General features: G+C 40.1%; 3 protein-coding genes across 8 annotated transcripts; 2 read left to right on the top strand and 1 right to left on the bottom strand.

The window, feature by feature from the left end:
• The first annotated feature begins 282 nt into the window (after positions 1–282).
• Positions 283–6,320, top strand: selenon (selenoprotein N). Its single transcript, XM_068339173.1, has 12 exons — positions 283–697; positions 1,939–2,056; positions 2,185–2,315; positions 2,508–2,720; positions 2,815–2,939; positions 3,221–3,358; positions 3,444–3,525; positions 4,237–4,425; positions 4,505–4,610; positions 4,802–4,914; positions 5,043–5,144; positions 5,350–6,320. The coding sequence occupies exons 1-12, from the start codon at positions 509–511 to the stop codon at positions 5,515–5,517; spliced, it is 1,674 nt and encodes a 557-aa protein (XP_068195274.1). The 5' UTR covers positions 283–508; the 3' UTR covers positions 5,518–6,320.
• Positions 6,321–7,301: 981 nt separating this feature from the next.
• Positions 7,302–17,511, bottom strand: si:ch211-15d5.11 (nuclear receptor coactivator 7). Of its 5 annotated transcripts, none has more exons than XM_068339168.1 (16): positions 17,391–17,511; positions 16,419–16,649; positions 15,225–15,421; positions 14,891–14,970; positions 13,866–14,012; positions 13,246–13,422; positions 12,370–12,501; positions 12,101–12,285; positions 11,656–12,014; positions 11,414–11,558; positions 8,928–9,108; positions 8,666–8,782; positions 7,941–8,093; positions 7,747–7,842; positions 7,564–7,637; positions 7,302–7,444 (listed from the first exon to the last, which is right to left on the bottom strand). In XM_068339168.1, the coding sequence occupies exons 2-16, from the start codon at positions 16,517–16,519 to the stop codon at positions 7,309–7,311; spliced, it is 2,280 nt and encodes a 759-aa protein (XP_068195269.1). In that variant the 5' UTR covers positions 16,520–16,649; positions 17,391–17,511; the 3' UTR covers positions 7,302–7,308. The 5 variants fall into 5 exon arrangements, with proteins under 5 accessions (XP_068195269.1, XP_068195271.1, XP_068195270.1 ...); XM_068339170.1 differs by having other exon boundaries at positions 13,246–13,419; XM_068339169.1 differs by having other exon boundaries at positions 16,419–16,639; positions 17,391–17,495.
• Positions 17,512–20,001: 2,490 nt separating this feature from the next.
• Positions 20,002–25,432, top strand: mtfr1l (mitochondrial fission regulator 1-like). Of its 2 annotated transcripts, none has more exons than XM_068338745.1 (8): positions 20,002–20,107; positions 20,814–20,978; positions 21,106–21,213; positions 21,357–21,466; positions 21,815–22,026; positions 23,423–23,804; positions 23,984–24,142; positions 24,285–25,432. In XM_068338745.1, exons 2-7 carry the CDS (start codon positions 20,964–20,966, stop codon positions 24,099–24,101), a joined length of 945 nt encoding a protein of 314 aa, XP_068194846.1. In that variant the 5' UTR covers positions 20,002–20,107; positions 20,814–20,963; the 3' UTR covers positions 24,102–24,142; positions 24,285–25,432. The 2 variants fall into 2 exon arrangements, with proteins under 2 accessions (XP_068194846.1, XP_068194847.1); XM_068338746.1 differs by having other exon boundaries at positions 20,017–20,107; positions 20,847–20,978.
• The last annotated feature ends 1,545 nt before the right edge of the window (positions 25,433–26,977 follow it).

The following is a 26,977-nucleotide window of genomic DNA, read 5'->3' as shown; positions in this document are numbered from 1 at the left end:
TTCAAAATATAGATCGCCAACTTTCGTTCTGACCTTTTGTAATCCAGTGTCTTAACCGGCTCAGTCACTTATGTAACAATATGACTTACAGTAATGTTTGGTGTCGTGACGCTACATACATCTATTGTAGGTATGGGAAGTGTGGTTGTGTTAATATACTGAGTGAAACATGGCTAGCTTTTTAGGAGTGCTTTTATTTCGAAAAATACACTCTGAATATCCGGGCACATCATCGGGTTATCGGGTAACTTGATCCCTATTGGCTACGTCGATGAGGTTTTAGATTGGATGAGGGAAGTGAGTCCGTGCGGTTGGCGAACATCCACAGCTGTTCTAAGGGAGTGTAACGGCGGAAAGGACGCACGGTCCTCGGATTTATAAGATAGCAGAACTGTTATAAAAGATTCCTAACAGTTTTATAAGAAGGTGTACATTTCTAGTCGCGTTTATGGACGTTATTTCTATGGTAATGCTACCGTGTAAATGTTAGCTTTCGTAGAGGTCGAGGATGGCCGCAGACGTGGATAAAACGACCACCGAGGATGGGAGCAGCATTTCACCGCGCAATGGTCACCACAGTCTGGTCAGAACGTCCTGGGTCTCCAAGGGGCTGTGGACTGCGCTTCTAGTCGGTGTCGTCCCCTTTCTCTCTTTTGGGTTCAAGTATTACCAAGATGCTCAGCTACTCAAACGCCAAGTGAGTATCCTGTGTAACAACGTTATACACGACCTTTAAAATAACACTGATCTCAACTTCAGGGAGATTCTTTTTTCTTAAGAAAACGAACACACAATTGTCATATCATATACACACACACTTCAAGATGCGTGTGTGATTTAATAGAAAGTTTAAATTGGCTCAACTGGTATGATTCGTGAGGACATTTTCATGTTTGCTCTCAGAAGGATTGTTCAGTGTAACTTTTTGTCAGGAATCCATCACTATTAAACACCTCATGTACTGCGGTTTTTCCACCACATGGTGTTTTATTAGGTGGCTGGATCTGAGTCAGCAGCTGAAACACAATCCATTGTTTTCCCACAAATTAAAGGGTCTCCAAGTTGTTCCTGTTACCTCCCTCCTCTCCTCCATTGTACAGGCGCTAGTCAGCACGCATCTGTATGACAAAGGGTCTGACTGACACCACAGGAATCCGTGGCCCCTGGGCCCATCTTTAGGGCAGGATTACACTATCAATAGGAATAAGATAGCAAGCGACACATCTACAAGTGTTTCCATGCCTGCTACTTTGTGTGTGTGTGTGTGTGTGTGTGTGTGTGTGTGTGTGTGTGTGTGTGTGTGTGTGTGTGTGTGTGTGTGTGTGTGAGAGAGAGAGAGAGAGAGAGAGAGAGAGAGAGAGAGAGAGAGAGAGACATGAAACTAAATTGGCAAGGTGGTGTGGATGTTAGCACTGTTATTTCACAGCCAGAGGTTCCAGTCAGAACTCGTTGATTCCTACAGTCCAGAAATCTACATTATAGGAGAACTGACTATTTTAAATTGCCTGAAGGTGTCGATGTGAGCATGTGTGGCACTTCTGTGAGACAATAAAAATTTTAAAAATGTAGTTTGGGGGTAGTTTATTGCTTAACAAGCTGCACCATTACCTCACAGCAAAAGGTCCTTAGTTCAAATCTGTCCGAGGACTTTCTTCCTCCCAAAGTCCAGAAACATGCAAAACAGGAGAACTGGCGATTCTAGATTATTTTTTGTTGTGAGTGTGATTGAATGTATGTCCCTTTATGTGAGCTTGTGAAAATTGTCACCTTGTTCAGATTTACCCCGACCCTGACTCAGGTTCCAGACTCTCTGCAACACTACTTAAGAGAAATGCATTCAACAAATAGATGGATTCTGTCCTAGATCTGATCTGCATTGAAAATCACTGAAGCGTTTGAAAAGTAACACAATACATCTAACATGTTTGTACCCAATAGGAGGAGAGTGTTCAAACCCTGGGCGCCGAGGGGCTTTTCCTCTTTTCCTCTTTAGACACCAACCATGACCTTTATCTCAGCCCTGAGGAGTTCAGACCAATTCTTGAGAAACTCACAGGTTCATTTCTTTATATTTCTTGCAGGATATCTAATTTCAATAATATATTCTCTTCACTCACCAATAAAACCTTCAGTTTTGCTGGTTGCATAACCCCACATTGACTGATTCCTGTGGCTTTGTTGTAGGAATTACTCCTCCAGTAGATTTTGAAGAAGAAGTGGCCCATGACCCCAATGGAGAGACTCTAACCTTGGAGGCCAAAATGCAGCCTCTGGTGTTGGACTCCATGACAAAAAGCAAGGATGGTTTCCTTGGAGTAAGAGATGTCTTATGGTTCTGTACTGTATGATTGTAAAGACTCTGTGGGACTATTTTGATGTAATAAAAACAAAAACTTAAACTGATCTTAGATGGATCAAATTGTAGCAAACATTTTGTTCCGAAGAAGGACATTATGTGGTTTTGAAGAATTTATCGATGGTAAGTGAATTTCATCATACTTTTCCAGGTGTCTCACGGATCTTTGAGTGGCCTACGCTCCTGGAAGACCCCAGCAGTGCCTTCTGCATCCTTCTCTGCCAGCCAGTTCAGAGTCTTCTTGCCCCCAAAGAACAAGGTTGAGGTGGGAGACACATGGTGGGTGATTCCTAGCGAGCTCAACATCTTCACTGGTTACCTGCCCAACAATCGTTACCACCCTCCCACTCCAAAGGGGAAAGAGGTATCCCTAACATGCATCATTGTTGAATGTGTGACTGAGTTGAGATCTGTGATATTCCTGCTTCATATTAATAAGAGTTCTTCTCCCTGTGCAGGTTCTCATTCACTCCTTGTTAAGCATGTTCCACCCTCGGCCCTTCATCAAGTCGCGTTTTGCTCCCCAAGGAGCGGTCGCCTGCATTTGTGCCAGCAATGACTATTATTATGACATTGTGTTCAGGTGAGAAACAGTTCAGGTGGAGATGTGAAAAGTCTTAATGGTGATTTTTCTTCTCGAGTCCCAATATAATATCTATACTTAACATTATGTTTGATTTGAAGTAAATCTTAAATGGATAGTTTTACCTGGAAATTGGTCAGCTGTGATAAGTGGACCTCGTTTGAGGCAAACTTGCTAGAAAAACACTTTCAAAGAGCTACAACAAGCTCTTCCTGCCGCACATTGACAATGGAACACATTTTCGTACATCCTTTAGAACTAACTACTCCTCTGTTCTGCAGGATTCATGCTGAATTCCAACTCAATGATGTTCCTGACTTTCCCTTCTGGTTTACCCCCGGGCAGTTTACTGGCAGCATTGTCCTGTCTAAAGATGCTTCTCACGTACGCCACTTTCACCTCTACGTCCCAAATGACAGGTAAACCTTTAAATCACATTCTCTGTTGGTTGTGATGGTGTCAGTTACTGTAGTCCCTCTGTTAAAAAGTCCTGTTGTGTCCCAGGTCTCTGAATGTGGACATGGAGTGGTTGTATGGAGCCAGTGAGAGCAGCAACATGGAGGTGGACATCGGATACCTGCCCCAGGTACAACTGTTTCTTGTACTATTATTGTACAGTATGTTAAAGTACAGTATTTTTTTATTTTTATTTTATATACTGGCGTGATCCCCGCAGGGAAATTAAGAACGCACACTCTAGCTAATGATTCACTAATACATATATATTAGTGAATACAGGCCTCTGTAGCACACACATATATACACAAAGGGGCCTGTAGGCATGTAAGTAGATCCCATTAATATTGTTTTTTTTAAAAGTGGGCTATTGTACATGTTATTATGTTCTATCAGTTTTCTTCATCCTCCTGGCCACACAGTGTAGCCGTTACGCTGACGAATTTTTGATCAAGACATGTGGTGCAATTCTTTTTATTTTTAGTTGATTTTGTTTCAAACCTTACTTATGTCTGTCTGTAAAAGTTCAGGAGGAATATTTCCTCTCTGACAGCCAAGATGTGTCGAACCATATCTTCCTCTATTTGCTCTTGGCTGTGTCATTACAGAGCTATATTTAGGGTTAGGGTTGACTTCCCTGCCTTCAACAGGGGAGAAGTTTTGTGGGCATTTTTTTGCAAGTAATATGCAACGGTATATTTAGAATGATTTGTTTTCTTACGTAGTTATGTTTGTCATAAAACTCCTTATTCAAAATTTTAAATATCACAAAATAAAACCTGGCAGATATACAATGTTTCTTTTCTGAGAAAATGCTTGAATGTCATGAATGTGTCTGTAGTTGGAGTTGCAGTCCACCGGCCCTTCCACTCCTTCCATCATCATGGATGAGGAGGGCAACATCATTGACAGTCGAGACAGCAGCGCTGAGCCCATCCAGTTTGTGTTTGAGGACATCCACTGGACCACAGAGATCAGTCGGCAGGAAGCTGCTCGACGCCTGGATGTCACCCTCTACCCGTTCAAGAAGGTAAACATCTACTCAGCAGTCGTTCAACACTGATTCTTTAAAAGAACAGTCTGATTGTTCTCATTCTGTTCTTCTCCAGGTGTCCTACCTGCCTTTTTCAGAGGCCTTTGAGCGAGCTGAAGCAGAGAATAAACTGGTGCATTCCATTCTGCTTTGGGGAGCATTGGACGACCAGTCCTGCTGAGGTGAGATCACTAACATGATACAGCAGAACAGCATCATGTAATGGAGAGCTGAGAAAAGACTTGAGTTTTATTCCTGTCAGTTGCCAACCTACTTTAATAGGAAGAAACATTCAGTCCTTGAAAGAAACTATTTCTGAATTGTATGTTTTGATGATATTTTTTAACATCTCCTGTCGGTCACACTTCTGCAGGTTCCGGGCGAACTCTCCGGGAGACAGTCCTGGAAAGTTCGCCCGTCTTAGCTCTGCTCAACCAGAGCTTCATAAGCAGCTGGTCTCTGGTCAGAGAGCTGGAGGTCATGCAGGTGAGCAGTGCAACACTTGGAGCAAGTCAGACAGTAATTAGATGACTTAACAAATGTTTTATATTTTAGTTGCTCAACTAACTTTCTGCTCTTAAATAGATATTTTCTTTGATTTTTTTCTTTCACAGGCTGATGATCTCAACAGTGTGTTGAGTGAAAAGGCTCGATTACATTTGGAGAAGTACAACTTCCCTGTTGAGATGATGGTGGCGCTGCCCAATGGAACTATTGTAACTAAAACTTTTTTTTAGCCTACAGTTTAATAAAAACCTTACAGTGAAGTCCACTGTTTAGAAGCACTCCCTTCCATCTCGAAGCTCAATTCTCAAGTACCCACTCAGACAAAAGAAATCTGTTTATCCTTTTGTAATCTTCAATCCATGGTTTTTGCTACCTTAGGATAATCTCTTACTTTCTCCTTGTGTTTGGTTTTAGGTCCATCACATCAATGCCAACTTCTTTTTGGACCAAACTGCCATGAAACCAGAGGAGGATGGAGCAACTTTCAGCTTTTCTGGTGGGTTTGAAGACCCTTCCACATCTACGTATATCGGCTTCCTGAAGGAAGGCTTAGAGAAATCCAAGGAGTACTTAACACACTAATTGGAGTGTGCAGGAAATGGATGGTCATTTTCAGTGGGATCCAAGATAAGGAAACTCCTCTAAAAAATTATGTTGGGACTTTTTCTTGTCAGTGTAGGCAGCTGAAAAAACATTGAGCCTCCTACCCTCTTTGTTACCATTACTGTGTCTCCTTTTGGCCAGAAAGTTTTTTAATGCAGTATTTGTATCGTAATAAACTGTCCAATGAATTATGAACTACCAGGAAATATCACCTCTCAAACCTACAGTTACGTGTCACTATAGTATATTTTAATAATGTGATACTGCTTAGTTTGCAAAAGCATTTGTAACAAGTATTTAAACATTTAAATCTGCTTTCTGTGCTTGTAGAGGCTGATACACATTGATCTCATGCAGACCAAGGCTTTTCCAAAGACAAATCATACACACAATATGCGCTATTTCTTTTTATCCTGGCGATGCATATGCAATATTTAATGACTGAGTCAGCGTTCATGCTGCTGAACGTTCCAAGAGGTGGAGCTGGAGCATTTGTTGCCCTTCCAGTTGTCCCTTAGCAGTTTGTGAAGGCGTTGCCTGAAAGCTCTCTCCAGGCTGGGCAGTGCCAGATGTTGTGCTGAGACTGCTGGGAGCAATGCCCTCCTCCGACTCAGGGGACAGAAGCAGCAAGAAACACTAAAAGGATTGATTTAGTTCTTGTATTTTGAGTTTTCGAACCAAATGTAATTATTTTGCAGTTTTTCTGTTTTGATGACGATGTGACCACACCAAAGAACATTGTTTTTAATATATACAGGATAAATAAATCCAACGTGTTGCTACTTGTTTTGTTCATGTTTAAAACCAGATTAGAGAAAATCATTTGGTTGGAATTTAAGAAAAAATAAAAGCTTTTGACTTCTTTTGTGCCACAGAATGCAATTGGACAATTTTTTTTTTAAATTATGGTTTTTAAGTTCCACACACAGTTTATTATCTAACCTACAGTACTGTACAACATAAGCAAAGTACAGCAGATCAGGCTCGGGAGAGAATGACACAGATAAAATGGCATTATTATGAAGTGCTTCTCAAGCTTTTTCTGTCATAACCAGAAACCTCAGTTGAGTACTAATCAGGACAAAAAAGTCACAAAAAAGATGTTATGTTGGTACAGATATTCGTTGAGCTTCAAGTCTTGCATAATTATCTTCAGTGCAAATTTCTGCTGTCTTTATTCTAATTGGTGAAACTCACTAAAATAGTTGTCTAGCAAAGGGAAGCCAGTATTTGTGGGATCCTGTGATGTGCTTGTGAATTCAACAGAGAAATCCTCTCGTAAAAATTGCTCATTTAAAACGTCCAGGATTAATTGACTGATTACATAAGAGGAGGGCATGCATCATGTTCACAGGATAAATGATGAAATATGACCAAGTTACTGATCCACATTAAGAGCAAAGTAAAGTTTCTGAGATTCGCAGCTCACTCTTGCTGAAATGAGGACTCAAAGAATCCAATTTCATAACAGTTCAACTCCCCGTGGTTCAGTGGAACTCAGTGTGGTTGCCAAACCAAAGGAATGACTCAACCTTGAAGCAGAGCCCTACTTTTCAGCACCGAGCTGCTCAAGTTCAGCCCTGTTTGCTTCATTCCAGTTCATTAAAATCCCTTTCACTGAAATATCAAGCAGTTTGTGGTTCCTTTCTGTACGTGGATGTCGCCATGAAATAAAGAAACGGCTTAGTCTTTGCTAAAGAGATAAATGCTGACTAGGTGAAGCGGGGGACGAGGTGAGTTGAGGAGAATTTCTGCCATCACCAAGTCTCTTCAGCTGAAAGTCCACACCTCCAGCTCCATGACTCGGAAGTCATCGGTTTCTGAGAGGCAGCAGTTGTTGAAGGTGTAGCAGGGGCTGCTGCGACCCAGGTACAAATTCCCATCTACCCACAGACCGAAGTGTCCACTGCAGGGAAGGAACACACAGAATTGTCTTTTTGGCTGTTCTTTTTACACACACAGAAAAGATTCCAGACAGAACAGTGCACATTAAATTGAAGACAAAAACAAAAACCAACACATTACCTGCCTCCTCCAATAGCAAAGGAATCCAAGTCTCCTTTAATAAAAAAGGAGTTCTCTCCTGTCCACCTGAAGCACTGCAAAGAAAACGCAAAAGCACAACCACAATTTTCAAACAGAAAGCATAATCTTGTGGAGGATTTGAGATGCTGTGGAGACATTTTACAGAACAGTTAGATGGTGAACCTTAAAGCGAGGATGCAACATGAAGAGGAAGGTTTCTCCTGTGCCATAGAATGTCTCGCTGGGCCTCAGAGGGTGAGATAGGAAGGCCCCGAATGTCTGATGGAGGATAGACGTAAGAGAGCAAGGAACAATTAGAAAACATAATGTTTCAGCATCTATGATGAATACTGGAATTAAAATGTGGTACGTTTTACCTCATCAAGTGCATCCTTGATTGCAATAAGGACGGGGGAGTCTGTAGCACGGAGTTTTCTGTAGAGGGACTTGAGGCTGGCGCCATGACGCAACGTACTGTAAGCCAGCTGCCAGGCGTGGCCGACCGTCCTGGGAGGAAGTTCCTTGCACAGCTGGAAAAAGCAGAGAAAGAAGGAAGACAACATCAAAATAAAAGAAGGCACACAGATATGTTCTAATAGTAAATCCCACAGGAATATTAAATAAAGCAGTGTCAAATTAAATTAAATTGAGAATATAACCGGCACAACAGAAGCACAGTCTCTCAAAGAAAATAGTTGTTAAATATTTACACCTGGACAACTCTGGAATAGCTGACTGAACCTGACTAAACAACACCATAATGTGTAACCAGTGTAATGTATTATAATCCAGGAAAGTGAACTTTATACACATAGCCTTCAATAAGGAGAAATAAATCCTTACCAGGCCTTATTCTCAATCTTTGCCAAAACTTAAAATTACCTCAATCAGTCAACATCATACAGAATAAATAAGCAAAAGTTGAGTAAAGCCTTTCAGCTTCAGAATTCATTTGTAAAGTTTTCAAATTGCTTTTCAAATTATCATTATTTTCTTTGCTAAAAGTAAAAAAGGGGTATTTGAAGAAAATTCAAAAGTGTTTGTTAACTCATTCCTTTCGTTAATGGTAGACTGAGATGAGTGGCTGCTGTGTGCCGCTCACCTCTCTGATATGTGAAGCTTCTAAAATGGTGCTGCTCGCTACAATACTGTTGAGTCCTTCAGGATCCCTGTCGACGACCAGGGTCGGCTTGTCCCCGCTCCCTTCCATCAACACCATCTGAATCAAAACACGGACACGTTTACAACAAAACACATGAGACCAACCTGAAACTCAAGAGGCACAACAACACAATTTTGTCTTTATGTCTTTATCTTCCATTTCTCATTGTCCACTCTCGTCAGACCGAAATGAACTCGCTCACCTCCCAGTCATCCCCTGAGCCTCGATGTTTATGGGACATCTCGTCATCCTCCTCTTCCTCTTTGTCCTTAATGAGCACAAACTCCTCTTTGTCATGGTCCGCCTCTCCGTCCTCCTCCCCTTCCTCAACTATACGTAGGTCTGGTCGACAGTGAGTAAGGTAGGTGTAGAGCTCATCGGAGCTGTAGAGAAAAGACATTGTTCAATACGCTGACATGACAAACTACCATCAGCATCAACACAGCACGATAATATGACATGACCTCTGGGAGGTTATGTCAGTGGTACATTTTAATATTCCGTTTGTTACATTTTCTCTTGTACATTTTTCACAATGAGACTTTGCATTTAGTTATCAGAAATTAATGTTTTTATCATAATCCTAATCCGAAAAGTAGCAAAACTTTCTAAACTTCTAGAATCTAAAAAAATCACACCCAGATAGTTTGTCCGAGATCACCGTCGTAATCACTACATTAATGTTTTTGACATTTTTTGAACACTCCAGAGTGACCTTATTTATTTTTCTTGTTGAAAGAAAAAAACTATAATACATTAGATACCTGTTTGATTGAAACCTTGCAAACATATAGCCTGTGTTACTTTGGATATGTTCAGAATGTATAGAATACACTGAACCATACAATCCTAATGTAACCAAGTAAAGCCAGTGTAATTACAGCAGAGCAGGAAGAACCGTGTGCATTACATTGTACATTTTTTAAATGAAAAATAACGCACATTCACACATTAATGAATTTTTTTTTTCTGGTTTACTTCCACTAATATTAATATTTCAAGTTCTAGCAAGCATACCATCCCTTCACTGAAACAATGAGGAAGACGTAGCAGCTGGACTGCTTTGGAGTTTTGGTTGATTTTGTTCATTTTAGAAAAGGTAGTGTTACAGCTGATAGAAGAATTGGAAAACTACTGTCATGCAGACTGTATGCTATATATCATAATCAATGCACTTTATTTAACTTAAATTGAGCATTAATCTAATTTCCAACCAGCCTTCATTATAGGACATTTTCAGACTCAAACCCTATTCCTGAACAGAAGAACTAAATGCTGTATAATTTATACCAATTGAAAAAAATTAAAAAGTAAATGAATTCAGACTTACGAATTTAAGCAACCATTAGTTCTCTGTAAGCATTCATCTCTCATTGAGTTAGTGGTGGTAGCAGTGTTGCTTTGGTATGTTTACTTTTCATTATTATTCATAACCGCTCATTATAACTTGTTCCTCTTGAATGAAGTAGGCGAAACATAAAATATGTTACATGAAGCCCCAAAAAATATTCAAGTGTCCCCTTTTATTCTGGACGAAACGTTATAATAAATGAGAGCGGTCAATTTATTTCACACAATTCTCAGTGCTTGGTTTTATTTCTTGGATGACAACTCAATTCCTATCCACTCCACTGTGACCTAACATAAAATCCTGAGAAGGGTTGGAAAACTGAAACTTCAATTGTGATTGTGAACACTTTGCAGTGTGTAGCATCTTTGTTGATGTTTGTGGAGATATGACTGAACGCTTCTTTTGTTTGCTGCATGTTCAATACATGTGTTTTTAAGACAATGATGTATTCTTATTTTTTGTGTTACCTCTAATGCTATTTTTCAGTAATAAGTAATAAGCAAATGTAACTAACTGACAGTTTTAGCTTTTAAAGTGCTAGCTTTGTGCTTTTTATGAAAGTAATGTTAAAACTTTAATAATGTTTACTGAGTGGTGAGAGATTAGTTGACAGAAAAAGTAAATATTTGACTAGTAACTAGTTAAGAAGACATTCTTATTACTGGAAGCTAAAGAGAAACCAGTTCAGCAAAGTGTCATGAAACCTCTGGAAATTATTGTATAGTGCATTTCAACAGTGACGCCCCTGGGGTTCTCTTGAATTGGGCTTGAGACGCTCGTGAGCAGAAAGCCTGAACTGCGAGCTGGATGTGTTTTTGATGGAATGAGTTGCTGTAGGTCTGCAAACTGGTCAGGCAGACAACTCCAGCTGGACTGCTGTATACACACAAAGCATTCCTCATTCTCTTCTTTGTCAGTACACACACACTCTCTCACTCTGGTTTATTTCAGGTACAACAAATTCCCACCTCTCCCTCTGGCTGTCAAAGCTGCTGCTGCTCTGCATACATATTGCTGCCTCCATCACTGCCTTCCCAACAATGCAGCAATAGGCGTAACAGTGCTTTATTTTTTGAGAATGGCGGTGAGTCAGAAAACATTGTGTAATTATAATAATGATTCATTATTTCAGCCTCACATCATTGTGTCTTACATCCATTGATACTCCAAAAAGTCAATACTCCACATGATTTCCCGAATTCTAATCCTAGACAGAGCAAATCTTGCCCCACTCTTGGTCTTTCTTCAATTCTCAATATTTTCTGAACTCTGTTGTTGCGCTGCACCTCTTTAAACCCCTGGTCCATTCACATTCTTCCATTCACATTATTAGTTACCTGTCTTGTGAAAGGGCAAGCCAGGCATCCTTTCTGGGTGAAGGCTTGGTGGAGCCCAGTTGAAGCCCCACAACCTTTTTCTTTCCTGCAGACGGCAGAAACCGAAGACGAACAAACATCAGACCTGCTGGTGACCTCTGAGGTGCTGGAAAAACAAAAACGAAGGTTAAACTGTGGTAGAGAAACTAAAAAACAAACAAAGTCCCAGATGGTACAATTGACATTCACACATGCAGTCTTACTCTTCATAGAGGACATTTCTTTTTCATTAGCTTGCAGTTGTGTACTCGCTGCCTCTTGACCTCCACAGCAGAAAGTGGCAGCACTGTTCATGACGGCCTCACCCAGAGCTCCTACGGACCCTTCCGACAGCATCACTAACGGGCTGTTATCAAGCTCTTTCTCAGTCTCCGCCATGTCTCTGCTCACTGCCTCCTCTTCCTCCCCTGAACCCTCTTTGGACAGGCTGAGAGCCAGACGGGACAGCTCCGATGGAGTCACGGATTCCAGCTCAGGCACTGACCCCCCCTTTTGGTTTGGGAAGGAGCTTGCTCCCCTTTTGGCTCTTCTCAATTTCTGGGAAAATTTCTTTCCTTTTTTTCTAATAACAAATAAATAAGAAAACACTTGTATTGACCGTGTGATCTGCGTGGAATCTGTGCTGGTAAACAGTGATTCTCTACTGACCTCTGCTGGGGTGTGTTGAAGTGAACATGTGAGACGTCAGAGAAGAAGGAGACAGATGCTAAACTGTCAACGGAGCAGGACAAGAGGTATTCCTCACATCCGTGTTCCTTAACCAGAGGATGTGTCTTACAAGGGTCAAAGAAGATCTTATTAGAGGTCACCAACAGGATGCCTGAAACCACGCCCTGACAGAAAGCGAAATGGTTGGCATTAACCCAAAATATCCACAGGTATTGTAAACTGATCAAAGATAAATTTGGTCTACATACCTTACAGTCAGTAATGTAGCGGCAAAACAGTTTCAGGTACTGCACAGCCCCTGGCCCCTCCCCCTGACAACACTCTGCGGGCAGAGCCAATAAGCAGAGCTGTCCATCAGGCATTGGCACCGCCTCCACATCCTATTAGCGTCACATCAGTGTTAGCAACAAATACAGTGAATAATTAGTCACCATCTTTCTAATTTTTAACCATTTAAGTCATTCAAAAAAAGTTTTCCCTTTTATTTTTATTGTAGTGAAGATAATTTTTTTCTACCCCTAATCATAATGGTGGTTTTCTCCATGACCTACCACAGTAATGTTTGTAGATACACAATACTTAATCAGCACACTTTACTCTAGAACTTAACTGTAGTTGCAAATCTGAGCCATTATCGTATATTTCTTCATCTCAATAGAGACACAATGAGAACTGCAAACGATCTGGAACAACAGTTCTGGAAAGTTACTTGGACCCAGGTAAGACTTTAATATGTTGTTGATTATAATGGGATGTAAATGTTTAGATTTTCATTCAAACATAGGTATAATCCATGAAGTTATAAATGCCAATGCCCCAGAAATCTTTATAAAATAATGGATCCAAAATCTTGTCAAAACTAAACCCACAGGCATGTTTATTCTTTTTACAAATAGTTAATTTTCTGCTGAGATTATTGACCACAGTAAAAGAACTGCTCACACTAAATGCATGAATGAGATTCTTAAGGAGGTATAAGACATTTCCTTCTAACATACAGTGAAGCATAACAATATACTGTACTTCAATGTAGTACTTGAAGTAAATATATTGCTTCTGTTAACTTCAACTACACATTCAGTATGCTTAAAAAATGCTAAATTAATAGCCCTTTTTGTACTCACCAGCAGTTTGTCATATTCTGCCTCTGGTGAGGGCGACTGATGTTGAGCAGTGAGTGTTTCCAAAGCGTCCGGATCTGCCTCCACCTCTTCTTTCTGTTTAGGACCAGAACCTGTATCTAGTTCTGGCTGAAATCCTTGATCATTGGAATTGTTTTTCCCTTCCCGGACAGCCAGCTGCTTCAGAGTAGAAGCCATGATAAGAATAGGTCTGACATTGAAATAGATACAACTTGGTGACAAGAAGGTCTACTTCCTCTTTCAGCAGGCCTGCATTTCCCTCCCTTGCCTTTGTTTATATTCACATCTTAGCTCACATGAGTAGTGGATGAAGGGCAGGAGGTATATTTTTACAGCAACAGTATGTGGCATTTAAATCCCAAGCAGTAAAAATATTATTATTTAATTGCAAACAGACATAGAATAAAGATTATGTACTGATTGCATCAAAGGTTTCAAGAATGGGAAATACATGTCCTCCTGAAAGCTTCGCAGCAGACGTTATAATACCGGAAGAGAAAAAGTCTTCCTTTGCATGTAAAATCAAGCCATTTCCATGCTTTAACAACAAAATACAGACACTAAGAGTCTGGCGCCCTCATGAGCTCTCAGATGACTCTTACCTCTTTGGGAATGAGGGTAGAGGACAAAGAGGGTAAGTTCAAATAGGAGTAAGAGATATGGTGATGGCTTTTAGTCTCATATTCTGAGGATGCAACGATGTTGTTGAGCTGAGAAGAGTTGTTGAACACTTTGTTCCCAGGAAGGTCCTGAAAGAAAAGCAGAATCTCAAACCATGTGATCTGATTCATATTTAGCTTAACTGAGTTTGGTTTGTGTGCATCTTCAAAAGTGATATGTCCCATTGGATCCTGTGGATCAAACTTTTCAGTTGTGCTTTAATCGTAATCAGCTCAAATATTTGCAAATCAAATCAGAAGAGCAACGAAGAAAAAATATTGCAGTCGTTGAAGAGTCAAAAACATGGAAACTTTCGACCAACTAAGCATCAGGTGGTAAGTTGAAGGAAGAGGAGATAAAATATGAAGAAAAGAAAACAATAGAAGAGGATGAACAAGAAGTTAAACATCTGGTAAATTTCCAAGTAAAGGACAAATAAGTCACTTTACCTTTAGTCAAAACACCTTTTTCAGCTTTCCAATGTAAATTCCAGCCATGTGCCCTGAGAGCAAATGTCTGTATGTTACATTCCCTGGTCTGTGTTGTCCCACAGTCTATCAAGAACAGCTCTACAAGCTCTATAAAAACATAAACCAACAAGGCAGTCAGAGACTGGAACTTCCCGCGACTTAATGTAGTACCTGACAAGTGCATAGCTTTGACCGTTCAGGGTAGGTCAGGCTGCGAAGATATTTGGTGGACAAACGAACGAACGGACGAACAAATGGACAATAACACGAACACGAACACTGACAATTACAATACACCACCACTTTGAAGCCTGATGTAATTACCAATCGCAATGCCTGCTCCATACTAAATAACAGGATGATGGACAGATGCATCAATATATCAGCTCTCTGTGGCATGTGTCCCATTCTTCTCTTGTTTCCACAACAGGTTCCACATTCCAGACAAGCACAACAAGAACATCTGAAAAGTCAGTTGACAAAGAAATGTGACTCACTCTGCTGCCTGTGCTGTCATCTGATGGTCTAACCATATTCTCTTGCTTCACCATGGGATTGTTAAGATCCCATGAAGTCCCTGTGAGCAAGAGAAATGTTGATTACTGTCTCGCCTTATGACAAAATATCCTGAGTACAGTAGTTCATCATCTTCACTTCCTCATGGGAATCACACACTGACACTCCACATATGAATTACTGTACTTCAGTTACTGTCAACTGGCTTTAGTATTATGTGACAATAATAAAAAGAAAATTGGAAAAGCTAATCCCACTGCAACTTCATGCATGTAGGCTGTTCAATGCCAGGTGAAAGGAGCAACACTCACGCACCTTGTAGGTAGTACTGCCGCAGTTTGGGGTTTCTGATGTGAGGAATGTGGTTGAGAGGCCGGCCCACAATGGGTTGGTTCTGAAGATGAGTGCTGACTGACGGCTCCTGCAATGCTCTGCCCTGAGGCTGAGTCTCCCAGGGACGCTTAGCGAACTGTGGAGGCTGAGAAACACCCGGCGGAAGCTTTGAACCCAGCCTGAGGGAAATTGCGGGAAGAAAAAAAACCACATAAAATACTGACTTCTTTAACTATGCTTAAATCACATAAATCTTCTGATTTGTTCTCAAATAAATGCAGATGATATATTTTACAGACAAAATTGAAATTGAAATGTTTCTAGCAGTATTTCAAGTTCAATCAAACATTAATATGAGTTATTTTCTTTATTTTTTAGTCTGTTCATTGTTTGTTTTTATCAATCAATTATTAATTAGTCTAAAAGTGTCATTAAAATAAACGTTGGTTGTGACTTTTCATTTTAAACTTTTTAATAAGAAACAAGACACTATTCTCCATCAAATGGCTTCAAATAATAATTGACATTATTATTACAATTTTTTTTTGTAACTGATCACTGGCATCAAAGTAATTATTACACAATTATTACACTATTTCAACTTTCCGAATATCCCATTTGTCCAAAAGCTGTTTAAGTCAATCCACTGGATGAGAGACGAAACGTCTTCAAGAACTTTCTTAACGTCCAGTGGATTGACTTAAACAGCTTTTGGATAACCATGACCTGGATGACTGAGAACCTACACAGACAAATCCCATTTGCCTTCATTCAGACTTGATTCATCATTCAGACTCAAACACAATTTCTACTCTTAGATAGAGTTTATCTGTAATTGCAATTCTTTATTGTTTAGAAATGTGAAGTGTCAAACATTAGTGGATCATGCACAGTCTGATCAGAGTAATTCAAACAGGAAAGCTGTTATCAGTGATGGCCAGGGAAGGAAGTTCCTGACAAAATGCTATAGCTCTCAACTGCATTAGGGTCTTTGATAAAAACATTCAGGGGCTGAATATCAAAACTGGGTGAAAATGCCAAATTTTACATAAATAATGAAAGACGTAATTGTAGCATGCTTAAATCTGGAAAGTTAAAGCCAGCCAAACTTCTTACATATTTGCTTAGAGCTTTAGTCATTTTCTTTTCACTAATCCTTGTATTTAGATTCCTGACCTGGTCTTGACATTTCCGAAGTAGCTGTTCCTAGTTTTTTCCCTCTGAGGATTATACTCCATGGCGTCGATAGTCTTTGGCCTCCTCACAGACTGGGCCATCTTCTGTTTCTTCAGTTTGATGCTGACAGTGGAGGCATTTGCAGTTGGATGAGGGATTCAGTGGGCATCCTTCCGCTTCCTTTTATTCCCCATGTCTTCCTTTGGACCCAATTACACCACCTACGCAAGACTTTAAGTCACAAAACATGGACTGACTTTATGCAACAGGGACCTGAAGGGAGTAGTAAAAAAAAATCCTTCCTGCAGCCACATGACCCCATGAGGAAGTGATCTAGCTATATAGCTATTTAAAAGTGAAATGGACTCAGGGTTCCAGGTCCATTAAAGAGTCAATCACTACATATGACTGCAGTCTGTGATTTGCTTTTAATCAGTTTATCTTTTTACACAAGCTTGCTGAACAGGTTAGACAAATGAATGGTATGAACACCTTTACGCCTTTATGTCTCATATAATAATGTTAAGTAATATATATTTACACATCTATTCTATGTGACGCTTTATAATAGACTAGGTAGTACACTGCCTGTTTCTTAGCATTACACAGCTGTATCTGCTGTATTTGAATCATGACATAGGAATGCCTCTGGCTACATTATGCAAAGCCATCATTTCGACTAGTCATGACATATCGTTTTCATCTGTCTGCCATTAACAAGGTTAGCTTAGCTTTGCCATTCATTCTCGACGAGCTTCAAAATTTGCCAAGTGATATTATTCATAAATGATCACAACTGGCTTCCTATGAATGCTGGAGATGTGATAACAACCGTGGAGGAAGTGGGGATTTTGGGCTACATTAGAAAACGATCGAGGCTGTTAGAATGGAAGCAAAAAATACAAGATTAGCAATGGAAGATGAGAAACTCCTCTGAACATCAGGCATTCACTGAAGAAAATCCTGACTGACCTGTGTTATACCAATGAAGAGAGATGGGTGGTGGTCATATGAGCAGATCTTCATATTGCAGTGTTATGATATCACTGCAGACAACACTAACAAGTTAAATAGCCAAGCTCCACCCAGCTTTTTAAGCTCCATCACGCCTAAATCAAGATAGTTCCTCTCCGTCCTGGAGACTGTAGCTACGACGGAAGTAGGCGAAGATATCTATCTTGTCTTTCCAGATGTATTTTAATCTTGGGGGCATTCAACCACAGTCTTGTCACTTCAGAAATGTCTTTCTGATAATGTCTGTACTTAAGGAATGTTTTGTGCTAACAGTTAAAATGCCTGGTTTGTGCATGCTTGACTGATTTTTGTGTGGAGTTGAAATTTTTTTTTTTTTGAGAAATACCCACAATTCAACTATCCATCCAACCCTAAATATCCATCATTATACTAAAAACATGCCACTACAAAATGCCAAACGTTATACTCATTTGTCATTTTCTATGTTGTCTTGTTGAGATATTAGTTAGAATTTTGTCAAAATTGAATTGCTTCCATACAATCATGCTTTCAATGTATATTTTCACTTTGGAAAGGGACATGGGTTGAATGGATATATACTGAAACTCGAAACTACGGCATTAAGGATACCATATTTCTGATCCAGCTGTAACCAGCAGTGGCAGCACTACCCACTGCGTCCCCATGCTGCTCATTACATCCGGCTTCAAAGCGAGGATGTATTCTAATTGTTAGTGTTCGTGTGTTTGTCTGTTCGTTTGTTTGTTCGTCCATTCGTTAGTCCACCAAATATCTTTGCAACTGTTGCAGATAGAAAGATGACACGAAAAGCACATTATTCTGGCAGCAAAGGGGATGAAAATGACATGATGACCTTGATTTTGAGAAAAATAGGTCAAGGTCATTTTCAACTTTTGTACACTCATGAACCACATAAGATAGAAAGACGAAGGAGAAGGCCAGTGTTGAGTGAGACCATAGATCAAAGCTAGCGCTTTGATCAATGACAGTAGGTCAAATCTCTAGCTTTGATCTTTGTGACCTATGCCAAGTAGGTCAGGGTAAAATTTTGAATTCAGGGGTGTTGCAGGATGTTGCAGTCTGTGACTGCCTTGGTTCTAGTTTCAATATTGTAATAATGTTTTTTTTTAAATTATTTCCAAACTTGTTGTTTGATAGAAATTAGAAAGCAAACAAAAATATGAATGAGTGCCAAGGAAAGCAAAATGATATGAACTTTTAACAGGACAAAAATACTGTATATTTTATCATGTTTTTATGTATATTTAGTTGGTGCGAGAGAAGAGGATGCAGAATACAGGGTTAGATAGAGGCAATTGATTTGCTGTGGCGACCCCTGAAGGGAAAAGCCGAAAGGAGAAGAAGAAGAGGAATAATTAAGAAAAAAAATAACCAATAATAATAACTGTTGCTTTACATGATTAATAAGTCAAAAAATTAAATGAATGAACAGATTTGTTTTGTCTCTCTGTCTGTCTGTCTGTCTGTCTGTCTGTCTGTCTGTCTGTCTGTCTGTCTGTCTGTCTGTCTGTCTATCTGTCTTTCTGTCCATTTGTTTGTTCATTCTTTCGTTTGTTTGTTTGTTTGTTTGTTTGTTTCTTTGTTGACACTGTTCCACAGTTGTTTATGACGCAGTATCGTATCCTCTTCTTCTCTTCTATTCCTTTCGGCTTTTCCCTTCAGGGGTCGCCACAGCAAATCAGTTGCCTCCATTTAACCTCGTCTTCTGCATCGTCTTCACTCATACCAACTACCTTCATGTCCTCTTTCACTACATCCATAAACCTCCTCTTTGGTCTTCCTCTAGGCCTCCTGCCTGGCAGTTCAGAACTCAGCATCCTTCTACCAATATATTCACTATCTCTCCTCTGGACATGTCCAAATTGTCTCAGTCTGGCCTCTCTGGCTTTATCTCCAAAACCTCTAACATGTGCTGTTCCTCTGACGTACTCATTCCTGATCCTATCCATCCTGGTCACTCCCAAAGAGAACCTCAGCATCTTCATCTCTGCTACCTCCAGCTCTGTCTCCTGTCTTTTCCTCAGTGACACTGTCTCTAGACCAAACAACACAGTTTTGTACACCTTTCCTTTCATTTTAGCTAAAACTCTTCTATCACACATCACACCTGACACTTTTCTCCACCCGTTCTATCCTGCCTGTACACGCTTCTTCACCCCTTTTCCAGACTCTCCATTGCTCTGGACTGTTGACCCTAAGTACTTAAAATCCTCCACCTTCTTGATCTCTTCTCCCTGTAACCTCACTCTTCCACTTGGGTCCCTTTCATTCACACACATGTACTGTCTTACTGCGGCTAACCTTCATTCCTCTCCTTTCCAGGACAAACCTCCACCTCTCTAGCTTCTCCTCCACCTGTTCCCTGCTCTGACTGCAGATCACAATGTCATCTCCATGGACTATGATGCAAACATCCTAGTCCATGGAGATTCCTGTCTAACCTCGTCTGTCAGCCTGTCCATCGTTTGATGAATGAAATTTACACGCCGACCACTGAGAGGCGCTCCCGTGTTCTTTCAAGTCGACGCTTATGATGCTCCAGCCAATCAGAAGGTAGAAAGAGGAAGCGCTGGTTTCCGGAATATAGGGCTACTCTGAAAGACGAAGAGGAGAATCTCTCTTGCGCTAGCAATTGAAAGACTTGTTTTACCCGCATACAGCTATATGTTTCGGTAAGTTTTGATCTTGCAGCGTTGAATGTATTTCGTGAAGATTAGCGAAAGTTATTCAAAAGAATTGCGCATTGTACACAGTTGAGGGTCAATCTTGGGGGTCGATAATTGTGTTGCTAAAGCTAGCTGACGGTCCCTCTGTTGTATTTTTGAATACCTATGTCACCTAGTTAGTAATTAGCTAACTTATTCACAATCCACGTTCTTTACTTTGTCGACCATATTGGTTCATCATGTACCTGCTTGTGTCATCAGTAAATTTTTGAATTCTACGGCTAATCTAGGTAAAAACGATGAGTTCTTATAAATTACGGCATTTCAAGTTTGGAAAAATATAGTGACATCTGATTCTTGACATCTGCACATACGGTTTCATGAATTGTTCTGTTGTGCGACGCAAGCGTATCTGTTTTGCTCTGTGCTCAGGTCTTATTTTCCAAAAAGCAGGACAGTGACATTATCTAAATAAATTAGATTGCATTTTGTAAGATCTACCAAATAGCCTAATGTTCGTATGATACTACAACATGGGGGGGAAAACACATGATACCTAAAACTATGGGCTTCCTAAACATCCAAAATTATTTATTTATTCACCAGATGCTGTTCACTCCAAGATGTTACTGAAACAGAAACTTGTTAATGAATTGTTGTTTGTGTTGGACATAAATTGTCTCTCATGTTCTCCATGTTTTTATCTGAACAGATGCAATCATCCTGTCACTGAATTATATTCCAGGAGTTGGCAGTCACACTGACATGGCATTCGTTTATTGAACTACTTTGTCCAAAACCCCTGCGAGCACCAAGCATTGGTGTGCGACTTGGTAGTGAATGAGACTGGCCTACCATCACCATGGAAACAGAGACAGTACGTTTCCTTCCCCACTGTTTAACAATTTTTATTTTAACACTGCATTTCTTTGTCATGAGTTTGTTGAAATGTAAGATATAAGATTTACACTGGAATTGAAGTATTTTTAATTTGCGTTTTGCAGGGAGTTATTCCTATCTGGCAAAATAAACCTCATGGATCCACCCGCAGCGTTGTAAGAAGAATAGGTTCCACACTTCCCATCAGACCTCCACAAAGAGCATGTTTTCAGGTATATATTCCACACATCCCCAATTTCAGCACAGTACATTTTATTTTGGGATATCTTTCCCTGGCACTATGACATGCCTATAATAATAATAATAATATGGATTAGATGTCTATGATACATTATTTTATATGCTTGTGCATTAGGAACTACCTGGTCTGGCCCCTCTTCGGCCCATTGATGGCCCATCAGTTCCTACCTTGGCAGACATAGCGTGGATTGTTGCAGATGAGGAAGAGACCTATGCCAGAGTGCGGTAAATATCCAGTCAAGCCCTAAGAGACAACCGCTAAGGTTATGGACAAATGTGGTCAATACTCACAACTCCATTACTCAGACCATGCTGGCTACCAAATCATGCAGTGACCATGTACAGCCTAAAGGCAGTCCTATTTTTTAACTATATTCTGTCAGGGAATTCAGCCCTTTGTTTGGTTTTGCATTTCATAAAGAGGTTTGATAACTGAACATTCTAATCTAACAATTAAATTTGGATGTATAGGCAAAAGCCGCAATTAGGTAGCCTTTTTCTGAGGAATAGAATGAAAAGAGAGAGGCATCAAATGACATAAACCATACATGACAATGTTTCCTCTGTCTTCAGGAGCGACACTCGTCCTCTGAAGCATGAATGGCGGCCCACGCCTCTCCTGGTGCTCCACCGGAACTCCTCTGTGCCTAACTTCCGCCGCGAGGGCAAAAGAATGGAGGGGCTAAAGAAGCCTGGGGTGACTGCGCTGAACCGCACTACAGCCTTGCAGGACGAACTCAGCAGACTCCGTGCACAGATTGCCAAGATTGTGGCGAGTGATTCTGGTATGAGAGTACCTTATATGGACCAGGTGTTCATAGGACGATTGTGTTTTCTTTAGACAGAAATGCATTTAAGAAGTAAGGCTAGTAATGTGATCCTCATTTTGAGTATTTGGCATTGATGTGTTTGTATTTCATAGTACAGTAATCCCTTGTTTTTCGCGGGGGTTATGTTCCAAAAACAACCCGTGATAGGCAAAATCCGTGAAGTAGAAACCTTGATTTTTTTTTTAACAATTATTATACAATTAAATACTCTATGTACATTGAAAAGAAAGAACAAACCATTTTAAAGGCTCAAACATTTGTTTCACAAATAAAAGTACTTTAGAAACAGTTTTTCAACAAATAACTTCTTTACTGTACTGTCAAATAATAATTTTAATCATCAATGTGAACAGAAGGCTTCAAATTGCGGAGATTAGCACCGCCCACCGCGACCCGAGTAATTGGATTAAACGGGAGAAAATTTAAATGATTATGAAAAAAATACAAAGTATAGTCGGACAAATAGTGACTCAGGTGTATTCCATTGCTCTTCACACTGAGTCGCTGCATGCTGACTCCGCTCTGCAGTGTTTTCTTCTTTTGCAGGTGTGTTTGTTCGGGAGAAGAACATAGTGATAGGCAGTTGTTGTTGCTCTTTTTTCTTCTTTGCAAAAAGATCTTTATACACCGACATGCCACCATCGATTATGTTGGAGAACTGTAACGTACACCTGTATTGTTTTTTTTCCTGCAGTCATTAATCCACAGAGCTAATGCAGACTCCATCCTTACCATGGTCTTGTTGCGGACAGTTGCAACCCTTTTTGCATCCTTATTAAAACTTATTGCTGCTGTCATCCTTATGATTTTTTCTTCCTTTTTTATGGAACGAATGGAAGATTCATTAATTCCTTAATGCCGACCTACAGCTGCATAGCTTTTACCTTCCCTTAGCATGTCCAGAAGTTTAACTTTATCTGCGATAGATAGCATCTTCCGCTGCCTTTTGGGTCCTGCCGCAGGTGCTTTTGCCGGTCCATAGCGTTTTGTTGACATTATGGGTTTTAGAGAAACTCAAACAATTTGCACGTACGTAATGTAAATTTGGCAAGCTGTTTTACGTACGTGTACATATTAAACTGCAACGTTATTGACGCACAGGTAGAGAAGAAGCGGAGTGACTTTTTAGCCAATCAGAACACGATGCACGATGCAAATCCGTGAAGTAGCGAAACCTTGAAAAATAAACCGCGTTATAGCAAGGGATCACTGTAATGGATGCTGGCCTCACCCCATCATAAAAAAATTCTGCTGAAAATTGTATTTATTATCCCAGTTTAATGCTTTCTATTTAAGGCATAAATAGGCATAAGAAAATGATACTCCACCCTGATTCCTTTATTTCTGTCAGGCTCCAACCCCCTGACCCCTGACCTCCTGTCCCCTGATGACACAAGCATGAGCTTCTCCATGGCCCCGTTTGAAACGGCATCTTACCAGCCAGCTGCCACAGCTGCGGCTTCCTTTGTCATCAGCGATGTCACAGAGGAGGAAGAGGAGGAAGAAGAAGAGGAGGAGGATGAGAAAGATGTGGTCTCAGTGGTGTCAGAGCTTGTTCCCGACCCCTTGCCTCCTGTTTCTATGACTGCATCGGCAACCTTTGACCTGGACAGACCGAGTATGGACTTCCGGGAGGCAGAGGAGGATACAGTGTCGCTATCTAAGTCCACTAGTTTTGCTGATGTTATGGACATCCTGAAGGACATGAACCGCATGAAGATGAGCAAAGACAGGTGAGGGAACAGAGCTCAGTATGAGATTATTCATTTATGTTAGTCTTGGTGGGATGTTCTGATTAGCAGCAACTCTGCAGCTCACTAGTGAACACATGGCATCTTTTCCAGTGTTGTAACGAGAATGTTTTGTTAATGCTGAACAATGGAGACATAATTTGTTTTATTTTTTGATGCAGGTACAACAGAGGCTGTACATCTCTCAGGGAAGAGGACTCCGCCACTCTGATTTCAGAAGCTCTAAGGAAAAAATTTGTCCTGAAGGAAGAAGATTCTTCCCCCCTTAAACGGAAGTAGCCTGGCATGATTACCGTCAATACCCAATGTTGCTGTTCCATGTAAGTCAGGATGGGATAGAATGCATGGTTTTTTAGTTTTGTACAAAGAACCTTTGACTACATGTGGTGGTGATGTGATCTTACATTATGTATTCAGTGGCAGTGTTCTCTTAGTTGTTTTTCTCTCCTTTATTATTTTTAGGCCCTTGCCTGTGGAAAAAGTACCCATGGATCCACAACCTTGATCCTGAGACCTAAGGCAATAGCTGATGGCCACAGTTAGAACAAAAATACACTTTGACCCAGACATTTAAAACCAAATGTGAACTTCACAGCACCGGTGTGCTGGGAAGGAGAACAACCAGGCTTAGTTACTAGTAGTCAGTCTCGGCACTACATTACATATTTCATCTGTCTCTGACAAATTGTTTTATGCTTAGATTTGTCTTGAATGAGGACTCAGCACACAGTTTCATTTGCAGTCCAGAAACTTGTTTGGTGTCCTTGTTGTTTTATTTGTTGCTTGCACATTGTGGAGTGTCTGGCATCCAAGCAGTTACTGCAATCATTTTGGACAGACTCTGAATGATATCCCTTTTATCCCTCTTCTCTTCAAAGGACACCTTTTCTTTTTGACTTTCTACAAAAATGATGCAAGTAAATCTTTTTTTCCGTTTTTCATTTAAGTAAAGAAATATTCTCTCATACTTGAAAATATCTTATGTACAACTGGGACACACATAGTGCACATGCAGAGATGCACTGCAGCTCATCACAAGGTGTGAGGGTTAGCTAGACTTTTGCCGTCAAATATATAATAACATCATGTATTGGGAAAATAAGAACGTAATTGTCACCCAGTCTCACCTGAGATAAGCTCCAGTCCTCTCTGACTTCACAGAATATGCAGCTACAAAAAATGGGGGGATGGCTGTATTCCCAAAAAAATGACTTGCTGCACTAACATATTGGATGATGCTGTATGAACCATCAGGAGCTGATGATATGGATTCAAATTTGAAGTGTATTTGTCAAAGAAATGATGTATGTGAGTGAAATGTGCACCATTAATTGTTTGCAGCTGTTTGTTTTTCCAGTAAAGACAGCAGACACAATGTTTGTGTGTAAAATGTAAAGTTATAACTTTTAAAAAATTGACTTTCCTTTGGGCTGCAACTGAGCAACGTGTAAGAGCTGTTTTACATCTTAATGGATGCAGACTGGGTCGAAATGCTTGCGTGAGTTGTGATGTTTGAGATTCCTCTTTCCGCCTTATCACATGTTTCGCCTGTTCAAATGCCTGATTTTTTTGTTTAGATTAAAAGAAGTGCCATGGTTTTGTGTCAATCACCCCACCTCTAACTGCCTGCTCTTTCGCAAATGTGCCCCTTATCTTTTAAAAATTTGCCATGTTTTTGTCTCACAAAGATTCAATAGCATTGACCTAAAGGACCAGGATCAGTTTGGAATGAGTAAGAATGCGCCCTTCTGCGTCTTTGTACACACTAGAGTTAAAGGTGGTTTCACTTGCTAGAATTGGCAGTCAGTTTGTCTTTTGAGATCATTTTAAGGTTAGCAATTGTGATCAAGTACAAACCAACTAGTGGAGGATAAACACTACATGCATATTTAAAAGTAGTGTCTGTACTTTAGAGCTTTCCCTGAGTCTAGATATTAAGTTGAGAGGAAAATTCGAACATCAGCTGCTGACTTTGCTTTGAATTTCTTTTGTTTCTCTCTGGTTTAAAGAACACTTACCCACCATCATGTTTGGCTTCCTGAAGTCTTATAAATAAAGATTGACAGTCATTATTTGAAACAAAGCTAATTGTGGGACCCAGTTTTTAGCATTTCAATTTATTGCCATGGTTCACCACATGGGGACAGTGCAGTCGAGCAAAAATAGGATTTGATGGATAGCTTTTTGTTACACGACATAACTTCAACCAAAACACTATATAGAATACCCTCACCAATTTGTCTTGAAATATCTAATTTTAGTGTCAGAGTCAACAAAGAGGGAGGACAATATAGATTTATGTAGTGTACAAAAACATTACTATAGGATTCTCTGAAATATAGGGATTACGAAGTAACATGTAATGAAAATTCTTTATTAAAATGCTTGAGTAATGCCTGTACTTATTGGTATCTACATTTCACCACCAAAGCAATTACATGTTTTTTACAGTATGTGTAGTCAGTGATACAAATATTTAATTTTCATACAAATGTAGCACATCACATCACCTCATTATGAGGTGTATGATGCAAGCAGACAGTATTAACTTGTCATAGCTCCTCACTACATGTCTGGGCGGGGTCTGTACTCGTATTACAGTGATTGCGAGTACAGCACAACTATTAACTCATCTCCCTTCCCATTTTTTGTCTTATTCCCATGTTTATCTGGCCCCTCATTGAATCAAAGTCTTTTTTCTGTGGGAGTCCTTGGCCTACTTTGTCTCTCTCCACCTCCACGATGGACTTCATACCAATTTTAGCTACAAGGAAATGTCTGTGGAGAGTTCAATTAATGGGTCTCAGTGTCACATTTAGGCTCTTAAATATACAGGCCTTCAGTTCAAAGTGATATTGACATATTTCAAGTAAGATGTGGGAAGAATCTCTGGGTAATAACAGGCTTTCAATGAGCATTTGAAGGTTCATAATGAGCTCTCACTTAGACTTACGCCCGCTAGCATGGAAAAATTGACTTCCTTCATGACTTCCTTGTAGACTGCCTCTCTTCCGACATACGAAAAACACAATTTTATTGTGTTACCTAAACTGTGGTTTTGCTGCGGATGTAATTTCTCACCAATCTTCTTTTTTCTTTTTTCTTTTTTAGAAAAGCTGCCATGTTAAGGCATTGTGACTGTTTCTTAAGAAATA

Source organism: Antennarius striatus, chromosome 17, assembly GCF_040054535.1.
Source record: "Antennarius striatus isolate MH-2024 chromosome 17, ASM4005453v1, whole genome shotgun sequence".
NCBI lineage: Eukaryota > Metazoa > Chordata > Actinopteri > Lophiiformes > Antennariidae > Antennarius > Antennarius striatus.
This window is presented reverse-complemented; position numbering and strand designations above follow the sequence as displayed.

Coding starts and splice junctions, on each gene's coding strand:
- si:ch211-15d5.11 (XM_068339168.1), bottom strand. CDS start 16,519: ATGGCCCAGTCTGTGAGGAGGCCAAAGACTATCGACGCCATGGAGTAT. Junction 15,422..16,418: donor TTCGGAAATGTCAAGACCAG/GTCAGGAATCTA, acceptor AATTTCCCTCAG/GCTGGGTTCAAAGCTTCCGC. Junction 11,559..11,655: donor AGAAATGTCCTCTATGAAGA/GTAAGACTGCAT, acceptor TTGTTTTTCCAG/CACCTCAGAGGTCACCAGCA.
- mtfr1l (XM_068338745.1), top strand. Junction 21,214..21,356: donor CACAAAGAGCATGTTTTCAG/GTATATATTCCA, acceptor CTTGTGCATTAG/GAACTACCTGGTCTGGCCCC. Junction 23,805..23,983: donor ATGAAGATGAGCAAAGACAG/GTGAGGGAACAG, acceptor TTTTTGATGCAG/GTACAACAGAGGCTGTACAT.